Source organism: Sparus aurata, chromosome 18 (assembly GCF_900880675.1).
Source record: "Sparus aurata chromosome 18, fSpaAur1.1, whole genome shotgun sequence".
Classification (NCBI taxonomy): domain Eukaryota; kingdom Metazoa; phylum Chordata; class Actinopteri; order Spariformes; family Sparidae; genus Sparus; species Sparus aurata.
The window spans coordinates 3,555,300-3,582,398 of NC_044204.1; the positions used below are offsets into that span (position 1 = coordinate 3,555,300).

Below are 27,099 nucleotides of genomic sequence, written 5' to 3' on the forward strand. Positions count from 1 at the left end.
CGATTTTTTTTCTCCTGATACTTAAAAAAAAATGAACAGGGAAAAGCGTGTTTTCAGCGTGCTCTGTCCCTCCTCCTCCTAGTGTGTGAGCAGTCTTCTCTGGGTGTGTGTGCGTATCGTGTGATTGGCTTGAGCTGCCTGATTGCTGTTCCAGGACTGGCCAGAGTGAAGAGAGAAGCTTTTTTGAAGCACAGACTGACTGCAGTCTTCCTGTCTACCAATTCACCCACATTTGTGTGGTAGCCCTGTAGGGGGGAGAAGCCTTTTCTTTGACCCTTTTTCTCCTGTGTTTCCTTATATAGGAGTTAGGTAAGATTTTGCCTTTTTGTTAATATTTTTGATTTGCATAAGGAAGGTAGGAAGATAGATTCTTTTGTTGGTTGTGTTAATTGGCTTTCTCTCCCTCTGAAGCAAATTAAAAGCTACCTTGCTACCTTTCTGGTGACACTGGCCTTCTTGGGAGTGGGAAGAATGGGGAGAAGCACATCATGTCATGTCTCTGGTTCCCCCAGACCAGGGGCGCAACATGATTTGGGGGTTCATCCGTTCTTTTCCTTGGCAATCGTCGTTGTGAATCGGATGAGCTTGATTGATCTTTTCTTCCTCATCTCTGCTTGTTTGGCAGTTTTTTCTTTGTGCAGGTGGCAAATATGGAGTTTAATTTGGAAGAGTTTACTTCGACTTAGACATAAAAAGAATGTAAGAAAGCTGAATTTATTTTGATTGAAGAGTTTTTTGATGTGTTTGTGCAAGTTAATGTTAAGAAGTAGGAATCAAAGGAGCTTCTGGTTGATAAACTAACTGAAAGGGGCTTGCTGATGAGCCAGCTCCTGTAGTTGGAGCTGAGCTGGGGGTACTGGCTGGCATTCCTGCCCCACTCCATGCCCTCCCCATTCAGACTGGCATGTCTTCAGAGGAACTGTAATTGACTCTGTGCATAAGGGAGGTGGAGGTGCGAAATCGGGAGTTGAAGGTGGAGGCCATGCATCTCACGTTGAAGGTTCTTGAGATAGAGCGGGGAGCTGCTGCTGTGGCCAGTCCCTCAACCACACAGTCACCCTCCCAGACAACCCAGGACAGTTTTGATGTTAGCAGGCACATTGCATTAGTTCCACCATTTAGAGAGTCTGAAGTGGACTCATATTTCAACCATTTGAACGCATTGCCGCTATGTTGAAGTGGCCAAAAAATGTGTTGTGTAAGCTAGTGGGTAAAGCCCAAGAGGTATGCACATCTCTGTCAGTTGAGGACAGTTTGAATTATGATATTTTGAAAGCCACCGTCCGTAGCAAACGGACTCTGTTTTCAAGCCATTCATTTCAGACGATTCGTGCTCTCTTGTCGGTGATGAAAACCATGTACCGATCGCTATCCTGCAGGATAACCGGCAATGGGGGGTTAAATTGAGTGTTATTCGGGCACCCTTGCACTTTGTTCAGTTAGATTCACAATTTGTTTCAGGGGAATTCCAGATTGCTGTGCATCCCTAGCTACCATTAGTGGGTGTGGATTTTATACTCGGCAGTGATTTAGCAGGAGGGAAAGTTTTCCCATCACCCGAGACCTAAAAAAACAGGGCCAGACTCGTTTCCCATGTATGCCATACCCTGTGCTCAGGCACCTACATTTGGGGACTTGATGGATCTGAGTGACTCTTTCATGAGTTCCTCCGACCCACCAAGCTCACCTCCCAAGTGTGAAATAAGTGCACCTATTACAGAGCTCCAGCCTGACGACACAACTCTCACATTACCTGTACTGGTTTTATGCACCAGTCTGTCCGCCAAATTGTAGTGCCACAGCCATTCCATCCTCAGGTCCTGAGTCTGGCTCATGACCACAATATGTCCGGCCATTTAGGTGTTAAAAAACATTTCATCATGTCCTCTATTATTTCTTCTGGCCCGGACTTAAATCTGACCTTGTGAAATTCTGTCTTTCGTGCCACACTTGCCCGATCTCTGCTAAACCCAATCAGGTTATTCCAGCTGCTCCATTGACACCAATCCCTGTCAACAGAGAACTATTCGAACATGTTATTATTGACTGCATTGGGCCTCTTCCAAAAACAAAGTCCAGTAATCAATACTTCCTCACCACAAAGTGTGATGCCACCTGTACTGTTACCCTAAAGCACTCCGACTACGCTCGTTGGAAGCCCGAGTCATCGTGAAGGCACTAGTCAAATTCTTTTCCACATTCGGCCTTCCCAGACATATCCTAGGCAAACAAAGCTCAAACTTTAGGTCCAAAATCTTTGCCCAGGTCACAATCGAATTGAATGTCTCTGTTTTCCCCCAGACCAGGGGCATAACAAGGAGTGAAAAAATATTTTTCAGGGAGGAAAATATTTTTTCTCCTTATTTTGAACCCCCTTTCTGTTTCACACACAGATTTTTTTAATAAGAAAAACTCAATGCGTCTGACATTTTTGTGCATGAAAATCATGTTTTCTCCTAATTTATTCCCACTCCATTTAACACACACACACACACACACACACACCACAATATGTTGAGAAAACGTTTTTATGTGTGAAACAAAGTGATGAATATTTTTCATGAGAAAAAAAAAATTATGTGTGAAGCTGAATCAAGGAAGAAAGAGGTGAAAAAATATTATTTGAGCAATTTCTTTTTGTCTACATGTGTACTAAAAATGTGTTTTTTCTTATGATTCTTGAAAAAAAGGAGTGAATAAAACAATTTAGGAACAGTTTTTGTCAAATATGAAACTGAGTGGAAACATTTATTTGAGGACAAATACTTCTTAAATGTGAAACAAGGTTTTTTTCCTTTTGATTTTTTTTTACTAGGTTTCACACCTAAAAAAAAACTTTAGAGATGGGCGAAAAACAAAAATTCAAAGAAGAAACCATTAATTTTAAAAACATAACAAGGGTTTGTTTTTATGAAATCAATATGAAAGCAAAACATTTCTCATGAGAAAAACATTTTGTGAACTCTTGGGAGGAAAACAATTGAGTGTAAAGTGTTGAATTAACACTCTGAACACACTGAATTAATTTTTTCAGATTTTTTTTCCCGCACCCTGAAAAAAACATGTTTTTATGCATGAAACCAAGTTAAGATTTCTTTTCAGGAGAATAAAACAGATCCTGTGTGAGAGTGAGTGAAAATGTTTCCAGGGAGAAAGAAAAAGACATTTTCAATATGGGAAAAAAATATTTTAAGATTTTTATTTTTTTAAATCTGTGACAAATTTTTTTTCTTCTCATTTCTGAAAATTTCTGAAAGCATAAAACATGTTAGGAGGGGATTTTTGCTTTCACATATTAAAAACAAGTTTTGTCAGTCAGGAATGTTGTGAGATTTTGCACAAAATAGCTTTACCCTTAAAAACGTTTAGCACACATGAAAAAAGAAATCTTATTTAAAATAACAATCTTTTCTCATTTGAAAGAAAGTTTTCCCAAGAAGGGAAAATCTTAATTTTGAGAAGGCAAATGGGATTTTTTTAACACAAAACAACGTTTTTCACAAATGAAACTTGTCAAAAAAAATGATGTGAGGGAATTGTTTTTGAGGAGGAGAACAAATGTACTGTTTACATGTGTGAACATTTTTTTGTTTGGAACAATGTATGGAACTTTGAAATAATGTAACTTTTCCCCACCAGTTGAGAAATGATAAACTCAGGAGAGGAAACAATTTAGATCAGACTTAGAAAATGGATCATCAGAAAGAAAAGTGCTCTTTTTGTTCCAACCTCTACTCCCGTCAGTCCAACAATGCGATTGGCTGATATTTTCCCTGGTAGGTCTGTGATAAAACACATGACTGTCAAGAGGTTCGTCTTTTCTCTTGAGTTTGTTCTTGTGATTTTTGTGTGCGGTTTGTTGTGATCATGTGGTTTGTCTTCTCTCTCATAATATTAATAATAATAATAATAATCTTTATTTATAGAGCACCTTTCATGCACGACTGCAGCCCAAGGTGCTTGAACAAAGCAATATCAGAAACAATAAAAACACAACAGTTGAAAACAAAACACATCATCAACAAAACAAAGAAAAGCAGTAACAGTGATAAAAGATAAAATCAACCCCTATTAAAAGCCAAATTAAAAAGATATGTTTTCAATTTCTTTTTAAAAATGGCTAAAGAGTCCACTCTTCTTAGGTCTAAAGGGAGAGTGTTCCAGAGTTTAGGGCCATTAAAACAAAAAGCAGCTTCACCAGTTTTCTTGTGGCTCACCTTAGGAACAACTAAAAGACAGGCATTGGAGGACCTGAGCGTTCTTGTTGGGGTATAAAAAGAAAGCAAATCGCCAATATGAGATGGTGCAAGGTTATTTAAGACTTTATAAATGAGTAAAAGAACTTTAAAATCAGTCCTAAAAGAAATAGGCAACCAGTGCAATGTTGCAAGCTGAGGAGTACGTCTCTGACTCTTCTTTTCTTAGTGGGAAAGGATTCAAACAGTGATTTTAACCTGCATCTTACAAACCTGCTTTTACACTCTTATTTTGGTGTACAAAAGCTTTGATCATTGACATTAACTGCTAACCATTAGCATGCTAACAGTGCCACTGTGTTGACATTGTGTCTAAGGACAGCCTCATCATGCTGCTAGTGTGCTGCAGTTTTTCGGTGGGTCTGTTTGGATGTTGAATCAGCCAGAGATGTGTACACCTTACTGTACACCTCTTAATTCCTTTGGCATGACAAACTACTATGAACTATCACCTCCCTCATGTTACCTGAACTGGTCCTGCTAACTTCTGTGACAGTTTGTCCCTTCTGCTGGCAGAACTTTAGTCTGATAAGTGAAGTGGTAAAGTGGTAAAAGTCAAACAGCAGCAACCATGGACACATATCGGTAATCATGAAACGCGTTGGTAACCTTGGAAACGTGTCGTTACCATGAAAACACATTGGTAACCTTGGAAACGTGTCGTTACCATGAAAACACATTGGTAACCATGGAAATGTGCCATAACCATGGAAACGTGTCAGTTACCATGGAAACGTGTCGGTGTCCATGGAAAAGTGTCATAACCATCGATATGTGTTGGTAATAATTTAAATGCATTATTACCATGGAGACATGTCGTTACCATGGAAATGTGTCGTAACCATGAAAACGCATTGATAACCATAGAAATGTGTCAGTAACCATGGATATACGTTGGTAATAATTGAAATGCATTGTAACCATGGAGACATGTCGTTACCATGGAAACATGTCAGTAACCATGGAAACACATAGTAACCATGGATACGCATTGGTAACCATGGAAATGTGTTGTAACCATGGAAACGTGTCAGTGACCATGGAAACATGTCAGTCCCCATGAAATGGGTCGTAGCCATGGAAACTCATCCATGACTATGGAAACGTAACTAACCACGAAGACGTGTTGGTGACCTTGGAAACGTGTCGTAACCATAAAAACACATTGGTAACCATGGAAATGTGCCATAACCATGGAGACGTGTCAGTAACCATGGAAACGTGTCATAACCATCGATATGCGTTGGTAATAATTTAAATGCATTGAAACCATGGAGACATGTCGATACCATGTAAATGTGTCAGTAATCATTAAAATGCGTTGGTAACCATGGAAATGTGCCATAACCATGGAAACATGTCAGTAACCATGGAAACGTGTCGGTTACCATGGAAACACGCCGGTCCCCATGAAATGTATCGGTAACCATGGAAACTCGGCTGTAACTATGATAACATGTAAGTAACCACAAAGACTTGTTGGTAACCTTGGAAACGTGTTGTAACCATGAACACACGTTGGTTACCATGGAAATGTGTCAGTAACCATGGAAACACATGGTAACCATGGATACGCATCGTCAGCCATGGAAATGTTTTATAACCATGGATATGCGCTGGTAATACTTGAAATACATCGTAACCATGGAGAAATGTTGTTACGATGGAATCATGTCAGTAATCATGGAAACACGTCAGTCCCCATTAAAAGTGTTGGTAACCATAAAAACTTGTCTGTAACCATGGACACATGTCGGTAACCATGGACAGAAGTCGTTAACCATGGAGCTGACTGAATCGATGTCTGAACCGATAGGATGCAAGATAAATCTGAGAAAATGTGATGCCAGCTGAAGCCACATGGATGACAACCTGTGAACTGGAGAGACAAAAAGAGACAGTGATGACCATCAGTTTCATTTGACTGAATGTATTTTATTGTAAAGCTATAAGGAAGGAATAATTACAAGATATCATTTCTTTGATTTGCTCAGCAAAAATAAAAGACCACATTTTTTTTTTTTCAAACATGCGGATGCTGATCAAAAGAGAACAGATGAGGTTTGAACAAACACATCACCCAACTTCCTCCAAGAAAATTAAAGACCAAAGACAGAAAGAAACCAAAGAAATGTACAGTTTGTCTCAGGATAGACGAACATGAGAGAACTGAAAGGAAAGCAATAAAGCCGGTGGATGATTGGAGGAGACACGTCATTGTCGTCGTCCTCCGCTCTGAGCCTGAATCATCACTTCTACATTTAATAGAGCCTACGGTACTTTAGACAATATAATCCTACAGGTTTAAGGTCAGATTTCCTTCACGTTGTTTGAATATATATATTTTTTTCATCTTCATTTTTTTAAAAACCTACACTTCCATGTACATAAAACTGTACAAAAAACAAGGCATCACTAGCATTGTTCCTATATAAATATAACCAACCAACAATTAGGCTACAAACGTGGACTTCCTGTAAAGACAAAAGTGATTCGGCAGCTCTGTCCTGCTGTTTTCTTATTCCAGTTTAAAATAAATTACATTTTTTCCATTCAATTCGTGACATACAGAAGCTTGGAGCCGCCATGGTTATCATGTTTTTTTTAATTTTTAAAGGTGTTATCTCAAAGAACAAAGCACAATTATGTCAGTGAGGACAATTATATTTTCAGTTACATTCATATATCAGTTTTATTTACTTTATGTAACTGCTTTATGTAACTTTTTTATGCCATTGAAAATCAAATACATTATTTTTTAAATACATATCCTGCAGCCAATTTTTTCATATTTATTTGTTTGGGTGCACAGATTTTTAATATTTTGTGAAAGTCAAGACTACATAAAACTTTTTTTGCAGTCAATATAACAAATATTTGTGTCATCTTTTTGTCATCGTTTTTTAATTTACTTGTGATAACAAATTGTGCAGCTGCAGTTTTCAAACATTTCTTAGATAATTAATCCCAGATAATGACGTCTTTCTTCATCTAAATATCTCAAACATTATCTCATAATTATGACATATTTAATTTATTTTTTCGTCTTGTAGTTTTTTGTTATCTCAAAGAAAAAAATGGCTTAGAAATTCTAAATTATGTACATTTCTTCATCTGTGATAATCTGCAAGAGTTCAATTAGAGCATGGACGTCAAGAAATCATTGATATAATATAAGCAGAATTGCGTACTTGTTCACTAAGGCTAATTGTCTGTTATCCTGGACAATCAAATCAAATTCTTGATAGATGGAAGTCACAATCACAAGACAACTACCCTAAAATCAGCATTAGCATTAGCATGGCGGCTCTCAGCTTCTGTAGCTTCTGTTTCTTTTCTGTTACTTCCTGTTTGGGGTTAGCTTGTCGCAGCTGACGTCACTGTTTGACCGTTGGGTCGAATCAGTTCCGCAGTTCTGATGGAGTAAAGAAATAGAAAACACAGAGTCCAGTCTGCCCGCTCAGAAAACGTCATTTACACTGCCGCGTCTGGTAGAAAACAGCAACGACCATTTATATTCATACAGTATGTCTATAGCGGTGTTGATTCCATAACATTGATAAAAACAACTGCGACAACAACAAAAATGTATAATATTTATAAAGTTGGCTTGTTTCATGCTCAGCTGAAGCCTCGTTTTCAGACTCCAGCTTTAGTATAATACACAACCAAAAAACAGCAAACCACTCCAAACTTTATCACATGAGATCATGTCGAACGAGGCTGCTGCTCTCGTGTCTTTACTTGGTTTTAGACTTTTTAGACTTTTGCACTGATGTTAGTCACAGAATAATCTGACAATAATAAGATAAAACAAAATAAGAATAAATAAGGACGTGGGCCTCATTCACAGCAGTGGAAGTCAGTGGAGCTCCATGTTTTAATAAAGGAGCGCTCAACAGATTTTACCCGTCAATCAGGTCGTCCCTCAGCCAGTTTTGTCGTCCTGATGATGTCACAATGATCAACGGCAAAAAAATAACAACTTTATGCTTTCAAGTGTGATGATGGGACAAAAGTTTCAAGCCTATTTCAGTTTGACACATAGTAATTATTAAAGCTCCGTCTCCTTTAAGTACAGTACTAACTTCCTGGTGGGCACTTTAAAATGTGATGTCCCCTGTCAGTAAATGTGGTCGTTCCAGAACAGGAGCCATTTTATAACTGCTGAAGGGTTTTTACTTTTTAAAGCCCCGATCACACAGAGACTGCTTGCTACAGGTTGCTTGAAAAATGCCTCATTAAAGCCTTCTGTGGGCAAAAAAACGTGGTGGAAAACCAGTGTCACCGAAACAATTGAAGTATTTCAACTTGTTAAAACCGCAAGAAAAATGTGGAGGTAAGGGAAAAAGGCGCACGTACCAAAAGATGCCAATTTTGCTGGCGACATGTCTTGGTGCGACAAGATTGTCAAATGGCTGCAAACTACAACTTTAAGGCATTTGCAGCTGCAAATTTGTGTCTCAGAAAACAAAAGAAATCAAACCATTTTGAAATGGATTCAAATTCAGCTTCAGTTGTATAAAATCAGCTGCAGTTTGAGCTGGTACACATCAGCTGTAAAATGATCTTATATGCAGTTTAACAAGTTCAGTATGAGTTTCTTTTTTTTCGTGCCTAAGCCTTCATTGATTCAAAATTAATTTTGTGATAAAGATAAAGTTGCCATCCTGAACTTCTGATGAAATCAAAATAGATTTTTTCTGGTTTCAGAAGCACTTCTGCTGTGAAAGGCTTTGTCCGACCGAAGTAGAGGCTTTAAAAATGCTTCAGCTACAAATGTTTTTGAGGTGCAGAAGAAGAGTTTTTACAGATTGTGGACAGGTCATAAAAAAAACACAGAGAGTTTATTCATGAAACCACTGTGGATCTTTTCACGTCTTATTTCTGTGACTTCACCACCAGTGCAAAAGTCCTAAACTTAAAACCAACGATTACACAAGAGGAACAAACTTGTTCTGGACTAAATATTAGTGGACGGAGAGAAGAGAGAAAAGATGATTTCACTGAGTCATAATGTTACTGACGGACTCGTAATATCACTGACAGGGTCAGACTGAGGAGAGGAGTCGAGGGGAAAACTCTGAAGGAAGAAGAATTCCTGTTGTGTATTTGAAGTTCTTCATTAAACTGCACAGACTCAGAAACAAAAAAAAAAAAACAAAAAAAAAAAAACATTCATGTTTCACTGTCATTTAGGAGCAGATTTCCACCATACGGCTGAACTCACAGCTACAACAACATGATAAAGAGACCAGAAGAGTTTCACCACTCGAACAGTGTCAAATAAAGAAGTAAAGTACAAAATACAGGCTGCGTCTCAAACTGTGGCCTCAATTAATTCAGCTTTTTGACATTGAACTTGTGTTAAATGATTCATTAGCTTTTATTAGAAAATGTGCCAATACTTTATTATTTAACAGGTCTGGAAACGTAACGGTAAATAGGCGATGAAGATTATTTCCAACCAGTTTCTGAAGTTAAGCAGAGACTAGTTGGAGGTTGTATCTTGTAATGATGGATATGTATTCAAGAAATCACCGGCTGTTTATTAGCGTTACCAGAATGTTATCATTTAAAAATATTAGAATTAATTATTGTCGTAAATGTGGGGCAGTTTTAAAGAAAATTAAATTAATCACCACCTACTTACCATGACATGGGTGGACCTGTGAATTGTGACTACAGGTGAACTAAACTTTAACGTCACCTTTAACAAGAAGCAAAAGCTTTGAAAACAATTTCCAACTTTTCAAACATTTTGTTGTTTTGTTATAAAAATGCGATATGATTTGAAGAAATGTTGGTTTTCAAAGCAAAGTATGAGTTGATAAATCTTGCATAAAGCTGCATTCATTTGTATCTTATTTCATTTATTATAACATGTTGGCACAATACAGTTTTAGTCTCTATCAACTCCACAACTAGGAGCTAAAACAGGCAAAGTTGGCGCCAAATCTGTTTTTGACATTACTCTGAGTAATGCGATTTGTTTTAACAACATCAATTAATGCAGCTTTAACAACAAAAACAGACAGTTTGAGACGCAGTCTGTGAGTTTAAGGGAACAAAACATCTCTGAAAGTAGAGCAGTGGATTTCATACATAAGTAATGCCTGTCAGTAGTAAACCAATATGTTTTTAAAAAATAAACCAAAGCATTTTTTAAAAGACATTTATGCATTTAAGTCATAAATCAGTAAGTCTATAAAGTGTTTTAGAAGTGAACGAGTGCACTTAATGTTAATAATAAATCAAGGGTAAACCAGCGTGCTTTAGTGCCAAAACACAGTTTTCAAGTTGAGAAAAGCATTTTGAATAAAGGACTGCATTTAAATGGTAAACCAGTGTGTGCTTGGATGTACACAATGATTCCTAGAGGTAAACTAACTGCATTTTAATATTGAGTGATGCACGTCAGCGCTGTTGTAAAAGCAAAGAAAGACTGCAGATTCATGTGCAGGTGGATCAGAGCTGCACTGACAAACACTGATTTACTATCCTTCAAACATGTAATGGGAATGATTTCGATTTAAAAAGAAAAAAGTCTCAGACACATGAAGAGTTTCTAAATCGACTGGACAACTAAGTTAGAGGACAAGCTGCAGCTCCACGACAAGAAGAGTTGTTATGTTTAAGTTTTATGTTGTCTATCTTTGTGTTTTCTCCTTGGAATATTCATGTTTTCATACTCTGGTGATGTTAGAAACACACAGAAACACACACACACACACACACACACACATACACACACACACACACATATATATATATATATATATATATATATATACATATATATGTATATGTATATGTATATATACATGTATATTTTATCCGTCACTGAAGCAGGTTTGAAAGTGAAGGGACGGAAGATGGACGCTCTGCATGCAGAGACACCTGCTGAACACACACACACACACACACACACACACACACACACACACACACACACAGGCTGTCAGTGTGTGTGACAGCAGCTCTCCTGGGGCTTGATGGGTAGTTGGCAGTGGGGATTGGTGGGGTGTATTGAGGGTTCAGGTGTTCCTCCAGGGAGCAGGAAGTGTTTGTAGTCTGACAGGAAGCCTCAAGACCAAAAAGCTCAGGATCATCCTGATGCACACTGACACACACACACACACATATTTAATGTGTGTATTGTAAATGTGTAGAAACATCCAGGAGGATGAAAATGCAATACCGTGTTGTTTAACTGTGGGGCTAAAGGGGAAAATCTAGACTTTTCACCATTTAACAGGGAAGAGAGTGAAGTTCCGTGATCAATAACACCTCCAAAAAAATGTATTTTACTTTAAAATAATGTGTTCTGATTACTTAGCGGAAACTCTTCATCTTTTCAACTCTTTTTTTGTTCAGCGTTAGCTGCTGTTAGAAAATGTAAATGACTTAAAAATATTGAATCCAAACTGTAGATTTGGAGACTTAACGACCAAAGGTATGTGTCTCAGTCCAGCTTCATCCTGACGAAGCCCCCATGCACACTCAGCTGCATGAAGTAATGGTTTTCCAAGTCTGGTATTGAGGAATGAGACTGGTTTGAACTCAAACTCCACCCAGACCTTTGGGATGAAGTTTGAACATCGACTCTGAGATGATCTCACTGTTGCTGGTGTCTGATTGAGATCAGATCCCCTACAGCAGAGTAAACAGCTGCTTGCATTTGTTGGGCCGTCCACATACTTTTGGCCATTTAGTCTGCATCGTTGTTATCTTTCCCACTATTGTTGGCAAACGCACACACACACACACACACACACACACACACACACACGTCTGAGAGCAGGAGGGTACGTGTTTGCCCTCCTGCTCTCAGGTTTTGTTTTGAGCTTAAAGCCAACAGCAATGCCAGAGGTCACTGAGTCATCAAGGGGTCACCAGAGGTCACTTTTCTTCTTCTGGGGTTAATTGGTGCCAAAGAGTTGAGGTTAAACTGACGCTACATGACTCCGACCTCTCTCCTCTATCTTTACCTTACACAGCATAACACACCTGCCGCCTGGGAGCGCAGCGGTCGGCGGGGCGGCAAGCGGGAATCATGGAGAAGAAAAAATGACTTGTTTATGATGAAACTGTGAAGCGTGGCAAGGGGGAAAAGGAAGGAGGAGAGTCGATGAGGACCTCCATGTTGGGCCTGTAAATAATCAATCAGAGTTCTGAGCGGAGGCGTTAAATCACCAGAGGAAGATGGGGAGCGCGGGGGACCACGGCGGCGCCCGTGAACTCTAAATCTCTGTCACTGGGAGGGTTGAATGATGGTTGATTTATCTGCAGGGGAATACTGAGACTGTGTGAGACTGTGTGTGGTTTCTGAAGAGGCAGACACGTCGACAATAAATCAAATCACCTTCAGAGATCGGAGGAGTCGTGTTTTGAATCGCGTTAACATCCGCACACACCCCACACATCCAGCCTCAGACAGACGTATGTACAATAAAAAACAATTATGCGGCAGAGCTGAAATGAGCCAACATAAAAAAAAAAACTAAATAAAAGCAGTGGAATGAAGTGGTCCGACGCGCTCGGCGAAGGCGATTATTTGCCTAATAAAACGAGATAGAGCGACCCCTCGGCGACCCGGCAGATGGCCCCGTTTTGCTGCCTGTTTAGACTTCGAAGGCGTCGCAGCCTGCCGGCGGCGCTTTGATGTTCCCTGTGTGATTCTGGAGGGTGGATGTTCACATCACACACGCCGCAATAAAACAAATGACAAGTCATTTTGTCTCATATTCAGCCGTCGAGTCTTCTCTGCCAACAGGGCCGAAATAATCCCACAGCAGCTTTCTTTGTTTCAGGAAGTTTCTAGAAACGAATAAAGAAGTTGAATGAGGCAGGACCAGGAAGACGTAAGTTTGACTTTTGAGTTGTGAATGCGAGAGATTACACAGACTGACTTTTTAAAAACTAAAACTAACAGACTGACAAATGTGCTTCAGCATCAAATATCATCAAATATGACTTGGACATGAGGTGACTCTCATCCTGCTGCTCTGATGGGAGAAGAGAGCAGACTTGGCTAAGAAAACTCTCAAGTGGAAAAATAAAATGTCTGCAAGACTAAAAAATGATAATCGTCTCTTCTGGATGGCTATCATAAGGATTTTATTAATACTCATCAGTTCAGTTCTCTATCTGTTATTTTTCATTACAACATTTTTTGGAATATAATGTTTCTGGAGCAACTTAATTAAAGTTCACAACTGCAAAATCACTGTTAATCAAAATTATCTGACCGAATACAAACTAAAGGTTTAACTCTCGACCCAGTTTTGTTAAAGTAAAAAAAAACAAAAAACTGTCTGATATTTAATCACATTCATTCTTTTCATTGCGTGTTTCACAACACACGCGAATAAAGCTGATTTGTATTGGGAGCCGGTGAAATAATCTCCCTCCACAGGCTGATTTCTTGCTTTGTTTTAAGACTCTTGGACTCAGTGAGAGACTAAATGACTTGTTAGAGAGATTGTTAGCAGAGCACTCTCTCACTGTGTCTCTCCTTTCATCCATCCAGTCTCAGCTGGTGTGCATCACTACAGGTGAAATCTCACATTACCCTCAGCAGCCATTAACACCAGCCTCAGAATGAATGAACTACAAAACCAGCTCGCTTTTACTGGCGCAAATTATCGGCGGTAATGTGCAGAGCCTCGGGTTGTAATTAGAGTTTCTCCACCGTGCGATGTGGAGTGGGTGTTGGTGGACTGAGGCCCGTACAGGTGTCATTAATCCTGCATTCCTGTGCGACTGCAGCACCGCGGGAAGCGGCGCCCACCTCCCCCGCTGCACTGAGCTAACAGGTTTAATAAATACTTCTGCTAAACGTCAAACAGCTCGGCCTCACACTGAGGAGGTAAAGAGGTGGGAACTAACGAGAGGCGACACTGACCGGAGAGCTCTTCCTTCAAGCTCTAGAACACAGCGGGGTAACATTCACCACAGTTACCACAAATAACACACTGAAGCAGCCCAGCTGTGATGTGTGGAGGTGGACGCGTCAGGATCAGCAAAGAAACTGCTGCTCTGAAACCATAGCACACATTTTAACCAACACATCATTTATGGATCAAGCTTTGAAATCTTTTCTTATGGGAAGATTTTAACAATTGGTAAGAACCAGATCTGATGCTTCTGCTTTAACTCAAGCAGATCCAAGTATCCAAATCCAAGCAGCAACCTGTCGTGTCATTTACCGATCTGATTCCTGCTCCCCAGATGATGAACCCCCAATTGATTTGCCTCGACCTTCCCTCTTGCACCACATTCAGGACGGACACATTTTAAATTCTTATCCCGTAAGGCTAAGAGAATAGTTTCTATTGTGGCGAATAATGAAGTATGAATGATTTTCCTTAATTTACTCATCAGTTAATCGTGTAGTCTCTAAAAAGTAAAAATATGTGAAAAAGTCTACATTTTCCAGAGCCTGTGGCAAAGGTTTAAAATGTTTTCAAATGTCAAAGATATTCAGTTTAAAGTGATAAAAAATGAAAAAAAAAAAAACTGTTCATTTTCACTTCAGTGGAGCTGGAACCAAATAATGTTTTTTGATTTGAACACCTGAAGGGAGAAGCTAGTGGGAGTTTAAACCTTCAGACTTTTCACATGTGAACGTCTGTTTGTCTGTTTAAAATCAGTAAAGGGAAATTTCATTTTTTATACATGAAAACCAAAATTTGAATGTTTTCATGTGACTTTTTTTTTGGATGGTTTTCTGTGAGAATAAATTTAACCGTCACACACACTTTCATGTTGAGTTTTCATTCCATGGTATACTACTGACAAGAGCATTAACAATAGAACTGGTAGTTTGATACTTGATAAGTCCACTGAAGCACTTAAGAACTCTTTCAGTTCTGAATAAATTGGTATCGGTTCACCTCAAATGGTTTTGTCCCCTCATGGACCCAGATTCAAGTGTGTTACAAAGTAGTTGAGGAGAAAAAAAATAATAAAAAGTCTTGTGTTTATAACTCGGCACCGTTGGTGATGCTCAAGAGTCCAGGTTCCTGCAGTGTGGCAGCTAACGCTGCGGCGCCATTTCTCTGTACATGCGAAGGTTTTAGTCCATCAATCCGACGTAACATGAAGATCTCCAGACAGCACGACAGCCACGGATCCACACTTACAGCCACAGCAGTTTCCTCTGTCACTGTTTGTAGTATTTACAGCTCTGTACACTGAAAAAACGACCTCTTCACGGCAAGAAAATGAACAGACCTGAAATATTTCTCACCAGCAACTCCGGAGGTTGGAAAACAGCCGCATTTCAGCAAACGTCTCGTCGACAAGCTGTTTCTGATAAAAACGAGCCTGGTTGATTTGATGCAACTCTGCTCAAAAATGTATTCCCCGGAGGCTCCGAAGTCGACAGAGAAAAATTATAAAGAAAAAATCAAACAAATCGGAAAAAAAATCAGGATAGATAGCATTACACAGTATACTTAAGTAGGATTTACAAGATGTTGTTTTCCTTCTCCCCAGAAGGTGTATTTTTCTTTTTCTGTTCCAACACAGCGACATAGCCTAAAGCAACACACAAAAATCCAACTCAAATATGTGAGTAGCTAAATAGTTTCCCATTAAATTATCACAACGATGTGGTGTAGTTTACATTCCTTCCGCAGCAGCAGGAGCCGCGTGTTTTTCTTCAATTGATTTTAATTAATTCTATTTTACATTTGATTGGTTTCTAGAGGGGGGTGGTGGCGGCGGTGTCAGTGGGGCGAGGGTCTAAAGCCTTGTACGGTGGATGCAGTTATAAAAAGGAGGAAGGGGCATCAGTGCTGCGGCACAGCGAGTAATAGGCACAGGGGGCGGCAGTGAGGGGGCGGGACGGGACAGGTGGTGGCGAGCAGCGACGGGGGATGCTGAAGAGGAAGGGGTCGGGGTCGGGGGTCGGGGGGATGGTTAAGGTGGAGAGCTGCGCCCTCACAGGTAGATCTCCCTCTTGGAGGTCTGGCCGGTTGGAGTGGTGGCTGAGTGGTACTCCACCCCCTGGCTCAGTGGGATCTCCTCCAGCCCACAGTCTTTACCGGACGAGTCTCCGCCCCCTGGGTAGGCACTGCTGTAGGGCGTCATGAACCGCATGTTGGCCACTTTGGAACTGCTGCTGCCGCCACTTCCCGTCCCACGCTCCTCTGTCGCCAGGGGCTTGGGGCTGCCGTTGGCCATCAGCTGCTCCTGCCCGTCCATCTCCTGGTAAGGCACAAAGGTGGACAGCTTGGGGGCGTTCTTGGACACCTTGCGGGTGGGGGAAGGCTGGCCGGGCATCCAGCAGGAGTCAGAGTGGCCGAATTCGGTGCATTCGTGGGTGCAGTTACCGGTCATCGCCACGTCGGGAAGGGGCCTGAGGTCTACACAGAGACAAAGAGAACAATGAGACATCTGGAAACAACAACAAAGGATGAAAAGGTCTGAGATGGACATGAAGCTGATGAGTTCTCTCAGGGAAAAAGAGATATAGACCATAATCACACTACTGCCATTTTCCAGTGATGTTAAGCTCAAGGTGCGAGGGTCAAACACGTACCAGGTTGAAAGTCGGAGGAAATCCGACAAACTGTTATAATTTCTCAGCTTTCTGATTGAGAAGCAACTGAAAAGAAGACATGTTGTGAACATCTGGAGGAACACCAGTATTTCAAGTAGAGTTCTCAACGGGCCTGAAAATTACAACCCGACCCGGCCCGCGGGTTTTTAAGCCCGAACCTGACGCAGCCTGACACACCTGTATGAACTGTCTGCCCGAACCCGGGCCGAACCGGACCCCCCGCACGCCTGCATTGTTTTCCTCATACAGTTGGTCTGCGTCTGCCCCTCCCCATGAAGCATGCAGCCAGACTTACTCTTCAACACACGTGAACAGCGATGATTCACAACAAACAATATATAATTTACAACCTGCAAGAAATGTGTTTTATGAAATGTCTTTTATAAAAAAGGAAGCCCGAGGCCCGACCCACCCCGACCCGGCTCATTTGCGTATTTTTTCGGCCCGAACCTGCGGGTCCGGTCGGGCTTGTCGAGCCGGGCCGACCCGTTGAGAACTCTAATTTCAAGGGATGGCAACAAGCTAGTGAGAGCCAACATTAGCTTCTGAATATGTTACACAATATGACAGGAGAGGAGTAAATGTGTTCAACCCATTTATTTTAATGGATGTAAATGAATCAAAGTTGGTTCAGATTTTCACTGTCCATTGTCTTTTCAGTTGCCGATCAAGACTCACTTTGTAAACAACTTGCAGCCTTGATACCAAGAGTACGACATTTGAGCCTCCTACCTTGAGTGTGACTTTAAAAGAAAATGGCTTCCGTGTAAAGATGGTCGGTAAAATTGTGTTTTTGGCCATTGAGAGAAGAACAAACTCACTACAATGACATCAGGTCATCCGGCAGACACACAAAGCGCTGTGTGAGGCTATCTGTGTACACCTGATGAACTAAGACCAATATCCCAAAGAAATGGGCGAAGAAAGTACAGATGGATTATGGGAGTTGTTCAACAGTTTTTGGAAGTAAGATGTATCTATTCTATTTTGTCAATTTGTCTTTGTGTCGCTGGTCCGTCAGTATCTATTGATATTGTTGATGTTTATTGCTGTGTCGTCTTGTTTGTTTGTGCTCTGTGATTTTGTTTAATGCCTGGCTGCAGTAGAAATCCCTTAGAGATGATACATTTAAGAGTTAAAGTTGACTGTAAATAGAAGTGTGTTTGACAGAAGACAAATAAAAAGGTTTCCCTTCACAAATATTGGTATTTCTGTGTGCACAGATCTGTGTAAATGTTGCTTTTTCCCCCCTAAAAACCAACAAACCTGAGAGAAATGTCACAGATCAGCATGTGTACAGGTTGGCAAGAACGAAAGATATCATTATCCCATTATCCACACACACACACACACGCACACACACACACACAGCTCTCCTTTTGAAGGAAATTAATTAAAGCTCAGTGTGTATTTTTAAAGTCACTAATAGTTCACAAAGTGCCAGGAATGTCGCTTAATTTGTCGCTGAAATTTGGAAACCACATATCAAGCGGGGCGGGCGCTGAGCGTGAAACAGGATCAGCTGATTTAAGGGCGAAAAAAAAAACACACTCGGATTCGTTAAAACGTTAATTATGTTGCACAAACAGCCAATTAAGGCAAAAAATAACAACAGTGTAGCTGCGTTTTTCATTTACCTGCAAGAAATGACAAGATGAAAGGTGACAGATAGAGGATGCTTTATAAAATATTTAATTTCTGTCTTCTGTGAATATGAAGGTTGGGGATTTCTACCCTTTAGTTCCTCGTTTTCTCCTGTTTCCTGACTCTGATCCTGAGCCTCGGAGACAGGCAGACGGACAGGCAGGAGCTGACAGACAGACGGACGCGGGGCTGAGTTCGCATTTAAAAAATCACAGCTTAGAATGGAAAAAGGTCAGAGATGGAAGCAGAAATATCAATGCGTATGCAGAAAGTAACCTTTCTTCTGTGCGTGACATTAGATCATTCTTTGATACCGGAGGCTGGAGGCTGGAGGGGGGGGGGGGGGGGGGGGTGGAGGTTCTCCAGGGGAATGGCGCTTATTTCCCAAAATGCCCTCTGCTTCATGCATAATTTAAATTCATTGCCTCCTTTTTGCAAAAGGAGCTACAGTCGGCTTTTCTGTCTGTTTGCGGGTTGATGTGTACATTCTAATCCCGCGGAGTGCTGAGTAGCGACCGCGCTCCGGCTCTTTTTTTCCCCCTCCCTCTCCACATTCTCACGCCCGCCGCTGCCGTGGATTTTAGTTTTTAAGCACTTCCCATGCAAAAGCAAGGTGCTTGCAAAAATGTTAAGTCATGTGCGAGTGGCTGCCGAGTTCAGAGCGGCTGTTTAATAAGTGCTTCGCCTCTGAACGTCGTGTCAGCAGGAGGCTTATAGAGCATGGAGCTGCACGGCTGAACAAACCCTAAACTTGACTCACATCGGAACAACGAGAGAGGAAGAACTCAGCAGACAAGTTCAGCCGGACTGAATACCTGCAGGGAAACAACTGTGACCTCTGACCCCTGAGCTTATGTTTATAAATAGCCTACTATTGGACACTTTCTGACCTTCATGGAGAAATAAAAGGTAAGTTTAGCCTGAAAAACAACCTATTAACATACACTGAAAAATTATGAAAGGGATTAATTTTGGAACTTTTGGGCTTGAGGAACCACCCAAACCATGAAAAATGTCACCCATCTGACTTTGTGTTTTGTGTGAGTATCAGTTTCCTTTGCGCCCGCCCTCGTCACCTCGGTAACAGTCTCACCACTCTGTGTGTCTGTGTTTGTCTAAAGTACGAGCTCTCTGACACTTGAAAGAGTGGAGCGTCTATCTCAGGTGAGCCGTCTTTGAGCAGGTGATGTTTATGAGTACAAGGTGAGATAAACAGGAAGCTAACCTTCTGTTGAGTCAGCCCTGCAGTGACACGACGGGATCACACTGTCGCTTCTGCTACAACCTGCCTACAGTACGGCTCATCTTGGATAAAACCATATACTTAGATAAGATTTATATATATAGATATAATATTAATATAAATGTATGTTTCTAGTCTTTTTTCCACTTTTGACTTGTTCTTATATATAGTTGCATGTTAACACTAATGTGTAATTAAATAAACTGAGTGTGAAAAAATGTGTCAGGAGAAAAAGCCAATTTTTCGGGGAAAAAAAATGTTGCTTTTTTTTATGTTTTTTTTTTTTTTTACGTGTGTTACAGCCAATTTCCACTGGATACATGTCCTCTGCATTCTCTCCACCACGCCAGCGGGGCTGATAGGTTTCACTTTAGTCTCTGTGTTAATCCCCACCAGGTCCCCTGCGCTATGATCTGCTCCTTCCCAGCTCCGGCAGTCCGGAGCCCTCCGGATCAGATACGCAGGACTTCTGTTTCTGGCGGATGCCGGAGCACAACTTGGCAATTCAGCCAAATTTAGCACCGAGCAGACAGGAAGACAAGCACGGAAACAACAATATAACATCTGGTTACTTTTCAAAATAAAACACTCTGTGTTGACACCAGCACACAGATCACAAAAAAGAGACAAACACAAGCTCTTCTGCTGATTCTTGGGTCAGGAACACTTCGTCTTGTTGTTTTTATAACACAGACCTATAACTGCAGTCGCAAGTGATCATGTGATTATCGGGGGAACTCCTCGGCCTCGAGGGCGCAAATCCCCACCGGTCAAAACGCAACCGGTGGGGATTGCCGGAAGCTACTTTTGAAGCTACAGTGGAGCAAAACCAGATCGGAGCCGTAACGCAGCGGACACGTATCCAATGGAAATTTGGGGTTAACCAGGTGAACATTTTTCCAGAGAATTTTTGTATTTTTTTATTAGTGAAAAAGTAGAGAGAAAAAAAAAAAAAAAAACATTTTGTAAGGCTAAAACATTTTTCTAAAGATTTTTATTTTTTTTTATTTTTTTTATGTACCAAATGAGAGAAAATACATTTTGGCTGTAGAAATGTTCTTTTTGTAAGGCTAAAATAAGTTTCAGGGCAACATTTATTTTTTATTTTTTCTAGCATGAAACCAAGTGAAAATAATTTTCAGGAAAATGATGCTCAAGAGTATATATATAGAATGTGCTGGCAGGTAGTGATAAGATTTGCCACAAACAATACAACGATGAAACAAAGTAGGAAGGATTGAAATTAACTACTGGTTGCAAAGAAGGTTTTGAGAAAAAAATGCCTTTTAATGTGAAACTTCTATGTGCGCAGTTCAATAGGAAGTGTGGCATAATTGACACAAGCTTACCAGAAAAAAAATGGCAATATACTGATGTATATACATTTTAGGTAAACATGAAGGAGGTGTTGACTGACTTATAACATGACGATAATGTGGTAAAGTTTACTGGCAAAAACTGGAAGTTTCGTATCTAATAAAATCCTGTTTCAAATAAATTCTACGTCACTTTTCAAGAATTCGCAGTACACAGTTTGCAGTCATTAGTTTTAATGTATTTCATATGAAAGTATGAACACAAGCTGTCAGTATGAGAGGGATTGAACCAAAACGTCCTCAATACGCACTCGACATATGGCTCAATATATAACATTCACTAATTATAAAACAGAGACCGGGGGCCAATCAGAGCGTGACCCTTGGTGCGGCGATCTGTAGCTCTAATCACAGGATTTAGCGGCGGGCTGATGGGGGTTGTGTTTGTCCTAATTAAGCACAAGAACAAATTGGCTCCTGTTTCAGATGGAGCTAATTGGCGAGCATGATGGGAGGAAGAGTTTGGGCGGTTAGGGTGGGTTGTGGCTAAGATGTAAAGATCAATAACGATTTTGGCTAATAAGGCCTTCCTCTGGTGTATGACACAAACAGGTTTCCACCACCGCCGTTGCTTCTCGCCTGCAGCCTGGATCATCATCAAAGGAGATATGAAGGCTGATCAGATGCTGACGAAGCAGTGTTTACCGCCGCTGCCTCTCATTACTGACTGCAGCTCAAACGTCCAATCGTCTGACACCTCTGTCACCTCAACAAATAAACATGCCTGCATCAGACAGATTTGGATGGAAGTTTCTTCTTTCATTTTAATGGCTGTTTTCTTTTGGTACCTTGATGAAGTCTTGTGCTGTTTTAATCTATTAATTGGATTGTTTTTTTAAAGCCCATGTTAGTCTATATATATACATCTTGTTCCAGAGTGAGACACCTCTACAACACCTGGCCAGGTGTCCTTTAAAATTAAACCAATTGTCATCAAAGGATGCCGGTGTTGTGCATTTTCTTTAAGAAAGTGTCCCACACTGCTAACCACTTTATCATTTATTGTTCTGTTCCACTGCGTACATGCAGCCCAGTATCCACAGGAACTACATCCATATTGGGCAATTCTTTCATAACTTACTACTAATATTACAAATGGTGTTTATGCTAACTACGGTACTAATGTATACATCGATATTTTGCAAAGATGCTGTTAACATTAGTTAATAAGTAATAAGCATCAACTTAACAGTTGATTAATACAATAAGTATTAACTGTTCCAAATCATAGCGTTTTACAAAGGAGCTCCATCATCAGTGTGTTCAGTCTGTACGTGTCACATCAGTGGCTGATGAACGGCCGATGGAGAAGCAGTTACCCCCCCATCGACCACAGAGGCTAACATGGCGGCTGTGACTGCAGTTCTGGTCGCTGATGTTGGTTGCTGATCAGTACTTGAGGGAAGTTTGAAAAGTTCTGCGGTAACCCCCGGAGGAGGAAATGCTATCTCTCCTCTCTCCTCAGCACCCTCGGCGAGGCTCGGCGGCGGCGCTGTCGGGGGGATGTAACGGCGAATTCAAGGTTGCTTCTATTAGTCAAGGCTGTTTAAAATGGAGTAGCCCTCCTGAGTTTTCCCCCCTGTTGCCCTTATCTGCACTCCTGAGTTCCAGTTAACCCCAGGGACCCTCGCTCGCCCTGACGGCCTCTCTCTCTGCATAATACACTCCGCTACCTTGGTCACCGTTTTCCGGTCAAACTAATTAGATTTCAGAGTCCCCGCTTGGGAAGATGTCAGTGGTATGAAATGAAAATAATTTCCAGATGAGTATCTGACATTTTACGCTGTCGACTAGAGTAAAGAGCCCGGGCGGATTGGCTCCCTCTTTCCCTTTTTCCCCCTCCTCCTCCTCCTTCTCCTCCTTCTCTTCTTCCTCTTCTTTTCCGCTCCATCACTTTGGTCGCAGAGATATGCTAAATCCTCGTGCTTCCCCTCTCTCTGCTCAGTCCTCGGTGATAAATGGAAGCGCATGTACACAAAAGAGAGCTTCTCTTTTTTCTGCTTCTGCTTGAAGTGTTAATGTGTTTAATTACTTTGAAGCTCGCTCGTGTGTGTGTGTGTGTGCGTTCATGATGCAGTTAAAGCTGTGCAGGAAAACCTTCAATTAATGCCTTTTCTCTGTCGATGACAATAGCTCCAATTTATCTTATAGGAACAATAGAGGAGTGAGAGGAGGTGCAACTACTCTGAACGCTCAAAGACATCCAGGAGAAAGCAAACGACGCGCGGCAGCTTCCCCCGCTGCAATCAGTGCTGACGCCAACAGCCCACACACCAGCATACCTTAGTTTAAGAGACATGTTAGACTCATTCTCTGGAGGCTGTAACCATGATGCAGATACATGTCTGTTCTTCAACATGTGTGGGTGGCTCATGGTGTGGATCAGGTGATATGACATCTGAAATGTATGTCTCGACAGGGAGACAGGTCAGATGCAACTTAAAACCTGACCAAAGATAGCTCATGCAAAACAACCAGGATAAGGAAATTCAACATACATCCTCCAGTAGATACAGAACGGGCTGATAAAGAGGACAAAACACGTCTATCAGAACCCAGGAAACACCAAACCGTCTTCAAAAGAGCGGCAGCAACGAAGGCCGACTGTGTCAGTTGAACACACCGTGAACACTGCAGACAACGGTCGCCTGGGTTCTACATTCTGCGCCCGTGTGAGAGAAAAGTACTCAATACCAGCGGATAGAAGTACGGAAGCCCGGAGGGGCAAATGAAGACATTTACTTTCCTGATGATCCATTTTCTCTCCTGTGTTCATAATTTGAGGTGGAAAAAAAGGTTTTGCCAGGACAATTTTTCCCGTTATGTCCATCTGTGAATTTGAGAGAAAACGTTTTTTTTCGTGAGATTATTTTTTATTTTTTTTTTACGTCAGAGCCAATTGAAATATTATTTACTTCATGTGTGGAAAAAAAAAGAGTATTGCAAAATCAAACGCTAAGAAAATAAGTCTTTCTCTGACCATTTTTTTATATTTACTCCTGATATTTTATTTTTATTTTAAACTTTTTTTTTTTCTCCTCAGCCCTCAAATCATTAACACAGGAGAGAAAACAATTTAGATCAGGCTTAGAAAAAAATGGATCACCAGGAAAATAAATTCTTCACTTGCCCCTCAGGGCTTACGTAGGCGGTAGTGTACAAGCGACAGACGCTTTCATTTCATTGTTGATTTCTTGAGGGATTTACATTGAGCATGAATCTCACACTCTTAATAACATGGCAGGCAGTAAGTGTTGTGCTCCGTACAGTAAATAGGACACAGTTCCCAACAGTCATCCGTACGGACACACTGTCAGGAAACATGTTTCTATGAACTGTGCTTCACTTTCTCATTAAAGCTGTTTGTTTGTTGTTCACAGGTAATCACGCACAGGCAGTGTCATCACAGGTGTCAGCACATGTCACTGCCCTCATTTCAAGAATGCCGCCTGTAAATGCTTAATTAAAACAGCTCTTTTATCAAATTATCAAGTTCTCCTAATGTGCTGCAGAGCCTCACCTGTTCCTGACTGTTGGTGAAGAACAGAAATCTGAAGTGGAGCTCCACCTTCCCAGCAGCGTATCATGACCTCAGACTCTATAATGTGCCCACCAGACATCATATTTAGTTTAGATTTTTCTCTGAAAGAACAACAGTTGTTTTTTTCCACTGAAACACACACACACACACACACACACACACACCGCCGTAAACCTCAATCTGTATTCATGGTCACACACCACCTCAATACAAATCCTCAGTTCAGCGAAGCGCACACACACACACACACACACACACACACACCTGTCTTACTTGTTCTATCCATCAGAGGTTCAGTGTGTTCCTGGTGTGTTGGTGTGTGATGTGCTCTGATTTTACAAGCTGTTCCAAAAACTATTACATAACCTAACTTTGAAATGATCGGCAACAATAAAACACTGTAATTATCACACTGAACTTCCCAACATAATGAACGAGATAACACAGATTAAAAATTCATTAACAAGGTACCGATACACACTGTAATATATAAACTGCTCATCCTCTTCATTGCTCCCTCCCAAGTCAACAATCCTGACTAATATTTGGGTTTGTGAGGACATTTTGTGCAGATATTTATGATCAATATAAGATCAACCTAAAGAACTGGTGACTTTTCATGTGTCACCACTCACAGGTCATAAATAGAATTAAGTTTATGGTCAGATCTATTTTGAGCCAATCACAATCACGTGTTTTCCAGGACCATGTTGATTTAAAAAGAAGGTATTTACACCCTTGACAGATGGTCATGCTAACGCTTCGAGCTCAGCGGCTCCAGTAAAGCCTTCATCTTAATAAAGGTGTAAATCTGGTCTGAGATCAGGTTGTGATGTGTGTGTGGAGGAGAGGAGGACTTTACATCATCAGGAGGAGGAGAGGAGGACTTTACATCATCAGGAGGAGAGGAGGACTTTACATCATCAGGAGGAGAGGAGGACTTTATATCATCAGGAGGAGGAGAGGAGGACTTTACATCATCAGGAGGAGGAGAGGAGGACTTATATCATCATCAGGAGGAGGAGAGGAGGACTTTATATCATCAGGAGGAGGAGAGGAGGACTTTATATCATCAGGAGGAGGAGAGGAGGACTTTATATCATCAGGAGGAGGAGAGGAGGACTTTATATCATCAGGAGGAGGAGAGGAGGACTTTATATCATCAGGAGGAGAGGAGGACTTTATATCATCAGGAGGAGGAGAGGAGGACTTTATATCATCAGGAGGAGGAGAGGAGGACTTTATATCATCAGGAGGAGGAGAGGAGGACTTTATATCATCAGGAGGAGGAGAGGAGGACTTTATATCATCAGGAGGAGGAGAGGAGGACTTTATATCATCAGGAGGAGGAGAGGAGGACTTTATATCATCAGGAGGAGGAGAGGAGGACTTTATATCATCAGGAGGAGGAGAGGAGGACTTTATATCATCAGGAGGAGGAGAGGAGGACTTTATATCATCAGGAGGAGAGGAGGACTTTATATCATCAGGAGGAGGAGAGGAGGACTTTATATCATCAGGAGGAGGAGAGGAGGACTTTATATCATCAGGAGGAGGAGAGGAGGACTTTATATCATCAGGAGGAGGAGAGGAGGACTTTATATCATCAGGAGGAGGAGAGGAGGACTTTATATCATCAGGAGGAGGAGAGGAGGACTTTATATCATCAGGAGAAGGAGAGGAGGACTTTATATCATCAGGAGGAGGAGAGGAGGACTTTATATCACCAGGAGGAGGAGAGGAGGACTTTATATCATCAGGAGGAGGAGAGGAGGACTTTATATCATCAGGAGGAGGAGAGGAGGACTTTATATCATCAGGAGTAGGAGAGAAGGATTGAGTTTTACTTTTTATTGCAGAGCTGTTCCTTTAAGAGTCAGGGTGTGGTTAGCCAAGCTTAGCACAACGACTGGAAGCTACCCTGGCTACTGAAACACACCTACCAACAGCTTTAAAACTTTCAGATGAACACTGTGGATTGAATAGGAGTTCACAGTTGGAATTGTTATTTGGCCAACACCAGTGACTCTAAAATATGAACTATTCCTTTACAAATGTTAATTTCCTCCTTGTTTTCTTATCAGTTTTTAATCCCAGAAACATTTTGGTCATTCTGCTCTTCGTGCTGCCCAGATCGCTGTCTTCTTACAGCAGGAAATACAACTTTTTATTCAGGCGTAAATTCTGTTTTTTGCTGTTGAGTACTTACGAGAAGTTTGGGGTATTTTTCTTCTTTGTTTCTTTTCCTTTGTTTTCTGCTTCCTTTCCTCTTTTCTTTGTTATGTCTCCCGTCATCACTCCATCTCCTCTCTGTCTCCCTCTCTGACCCCCCAGTCTGGCTCTGTGTGGAAACCTTGCTGGCTCTAATTAAACTTTGGGCAGATTAGAACTTTGCCTTGTCAGTCTTTATTCATGCTTAAACAAGTTATTACTTTTTGAGAAATTAAATTAGCCGGCAATTAATTAAT

At 41.1% G+C, this 27,099-nt stretch overlaps 1 protein-coding gene across 4 annotated transcripts in view; it reads right to left on the minus strand.

Moving 5' to 3' along the window:
- Positions 1-6,170: 6,170 nt before the first annotated feature.
- LOC115568377 (protocadherin-1) overlaps positions 6,171-27,099 on the minus strand; it is a 225,284-nt gene continuing 204,355 nt past the window's right edge. For all 4 annotated transcript variants that reach the window (XM_030395609.1, XM_030395610.1, XM_030395611.1 and 1 more), the window contains one exon: positions 6,171-16,630. In XM_030395609.1, the coding sequence (XP_030251469.1) occupies positions 16,206-16,630 (425 nt within the window). In that variant the 3' untranslated portion in view covers positions 6,171-16,205. The remainder of the gene's footprint in view (positions 16,631-27,099) is intronic.